Source organism: Frieseomelitta varia, unplaced genomic scaffold (genome assembly GCF_011392965.1).
Source record: "Frieseomelitta varia isolate USP_RPSP 00005682 unplaced genomic scaffold, Fvar_1.2 scaffold_1482, whole genome shotgun sequence".
NCBI classification, from domain to species: Eukaryota; Metazoa; Arthropoda; class Insecta; order Hymenoptera; family Apidae; genus Frieseomelitta; species Frieseomelitta varia.
In genome coordinates, this window is record NW_025109175.1 from 1 (window position 1) to 3,441 (window position 3,441).

The 3,441-nt window shown below is 38.2% G+C and overlaps 1 protein-coding gene across 1 annotated transcript; it reads left to right on the forward strand.

Annotated features, from left to right (window-relative positions):
- Positions 1-4: 4 nt before the first annotated feature.
- LOC122535058 (cytochrome P450 9e2-like) lies at positions 5-1,853 on the forward strand (the record flags this gene model as incomplete). The annotated part of the gene is made up of 1 exon (XM_043666236.1): positions 5-1,853. A coding segment is annotated over one exon (678 nt), but the record flags the coding sequence as incomplete, so codon positions are not given.
- Positions 1,854-3,441: the final 1,588 nt, after the last annotated feature.

Below are 3,441 nucleotides of genomic sequence, written 5' to 3' on the forward strand. Positions count from 1 at the left end.
GGCGAATCACGCGTTCGGCTTCTTCTTCGGCGGTTTCGACACCATCGCCTCGCAAACCTCCATAATGGCGCATCTGTTGGCCGAGAATCCGGATGTCCAGGAAAAGGTGCAGCAGGAAATTGACGAGACTTTGAAAAATAACAACGGAGAGCTGACCTACGACGCGATCCACGAGATGAAGTACCTTGACGCGGTGATCAACGAAACCTTACGACTTTATCCGATCGCCGCGTTCATAGACAGGATGTGTGCCAAAGATTTTGAACTGCCACCAGCGCGACCCGGCGACAAACCGTTCACCATCAAGACAGGGATGAACATCTGGGTTCCCGTGACTGCGATCCACCAGGACCCGAAGTACCACGAGAATCCCTTGAAATTCGACCCGGATAGATTCTACGAAAATAAGACGATCACCAATTCGAGCGCGTTCCTGCCGTTCGGTCTTGGGCCGAGGATGTGCATCGGCAACCGTTTCGCGCTGACGGAGATGAAAGTGCTGCTCTGTCACATTCTCGCCAAGTGCAGCATCAAGCTCGCGCCAAAAACGATCACCCCGTTGCAGTTCGAGAAAGGCGTGTTTAACGTTACCGGGGAAAACGGATTCTGGTTGGCCATCGAGCCGAGGAAAAGTTCTTATTGTTTCTCCACCGTTTCCGCCAGCGCTGTCTCCTGCAGTTGAACGTGGAAATATTACCTACATTATGCATGTTGATGTTAGATACAATTTCAACATGGGCAAATAAAGATTTTGTTGCAATTCTATCCTTCCTATCGTCAAACCACCGTTGTAACGCGCTTGGTAAAAATGCGTTCATTGGCGTGGAGCAGTTTCCGTATCTTGCGTTTCATTGAAAATAGGAAGTTGTCGCAGATACGAGCGGATACATTTAATGAAACGACCGTTTGACACGTGCTCGACTCCATCTGTAAAATTCGAAAAACTCTCAACTTGTTGTTAGTAAAAAAAAAAAAATAATGAGAAATTGTATCTGTTTTCTATGAGAGATTGTTGCTTTTATTCCGCGCGTGACACCTCGAATTGTTGCGTCATTATGCAGATAAACTATCCGATATCTCTGAAGGTTAGATGCATCGAAAATAGCCTCTGTAATCTTTGACCCACAAATCAAAGTGTTTACTTCGTATCTAACGTATAAACGGTGTTAATTTAGATGTTATAACGATGACAACTTTTCTGCTACAGTTTTATCGTAAATACACAGCGTGTATCGTGGCCGCTTCGGCTAAATTTATTTCGTCGCATATGATTTAAATTGAAAGTCGAAAAGATTTAATTCGATTTAGCTCCACAATTTTGTATCATTGTTTACGACATTAGCAAAGGAACATTGTTAGTCGTGACATTTTTTTTTTCTCACAAACTGTTTGTTAAATATTTAGCCATTTAACAAAGATTTAACAGAGTTACGAGAAATATTTTCAGTTTAAACAGAAACGTTCTCATTTATATGTACGTGCGAGTAACCTTACGAGATAATAATGAAGACAAGACGGATAGCTGGGTAATTTTATATATATGTATGTATATAACATCTGTATTAAAATAAATATACCTTGTCACTTAGGTTAATCTCGATCTATCGCGGACGTATCGTACAATAAAGTATAAAATTTCAAAGAAAAGTCAGAAGAATTACCTCGAGAAGAAAACGATAAGATATTATTCTATTGAAATAATGACTTATTTGCTGAGTGTGTCTTGTTTATCTAGATATTAAATTATAATTTGTAGTATAAGCGATGGTGAGGACAGCGATAATGATATTATACACACATAGATATATAAATATGTAGATAAATAAAACTATCAAGGATATTTTGCAGTTCAACGGATGAATCAGTTCTATAATCGTTAATCAATGCAATTTTTCTGCCAATACAGGATGATTCATAACTGGTGGTATAATCAAATACAAGGTTATTCTTTAATAAGAGAAAAAATAAATCGAGAAAGAAGAGCAAAATTTTTTTTCGTCCGACGCTTCGTTTTCGAAAATATCAATTCTGATGTTTTATCTAGCACTATGCATATTTAAGTAAGATTTGACTTGCCAGTCTTATCTCGTAGTAAATTAATATTACTGACATTGCTCGTGTTTGTAAATATTTCCAATATTATGGAAATGCGTTGAAATTTAATCACTTTGAAAATATTATTGCAAATATTTCCCGTTACGCTCATGTAAACAGTCATGCTCTTTTTATTAAGTTGCTGCGACCATTGTGCAACAACTAATGTTGTGCTATTTTATCGTGTCAAATGCAGAAACAATCTTTTCTTTCAATTGAACAACGCCTGTAACTTCATAAATAATTTAACGTGACTTTACAAATAAAGTGTCAGACAAAGAAGTGCTGGATAAGACTAAAAAAAATTTTACTTCTTCCTTTTTGATCTATTTCTTTCTCGTAGAATTACCCTATATCATCAGTTACAACTATCCTGCATAACTCATCATTGAAATTGTCGAAATTGAAATACGGTGATATTAGAAATTAGAAAGTAAATAATTCGATTATCCGTGCGTCATTTGCAATACATATGACAGCGTTGATCAAAAGAGAGAGAGAGAGAGAAAGAGAGCAAAGAAAAAAACACAAGCGAAATCTCGGAGGAAAAATAAGAAAAAAAAAGAGCAGATGGAGGAAAAGAAGTGAGATTCGTTTCTAATACGCTGCTCGAATCCACCCTTGCGATCTTCAGTTCTTTAATTCTGGCCAAAAATTAGGCCTTGATGCTGTTGGTTCATTCGCTAATCTTCGTTCTCGAAGCTCTCCGTTCCTCGTCTCTTCCCCCGCGCGGACGCCGCGTGACTTATATTAGAAGGGAGAGAGTAGTTTTATCGAGTCAAATTGCCAAATATTTCCTAAGGCACCGACCAAGAGTTGTCAAGCCGGAAAAAATGGGTAAGGTGGCGAGGGAGAGGAACTCTTAACAACGTCCAATGTTTTTTCAAAGATGTCGCGCGACGCGTAATCCGCGCAATGCCGATTTGCTGAATTCCTTTCCCATTTCATCGAATAATTTAACTTGTTCTTTTACGAAAATATTCGCGTTGCGCGTTATTCGTTTCAATCTCGCCGCTATTGTTAACACTTTCGCGACAGGCAATAGCCAAATCGTGTAGCTGAATATGGCATATAATCTCCAAAAGTTCGTAGCTGAGTATTTTATTCTGCTACTTTTAGGCATGTGAATATAATGAATAAATGAATGAATCTATATTTCAGCCTTTCGGCCTAGAAATAGACCTCACTGCCTTACATTGTTTTTTACATTTTGTTTTCCGTTTTAATCCCTTACATCTAGCATTGCGTGCTTTAACCTATCCTTACACTATACGTAGACTAATTAGACTAATAGCGAATGATATTTGCACACTGCCTCTACAATATTTCTCTTTGGTACTATACTTT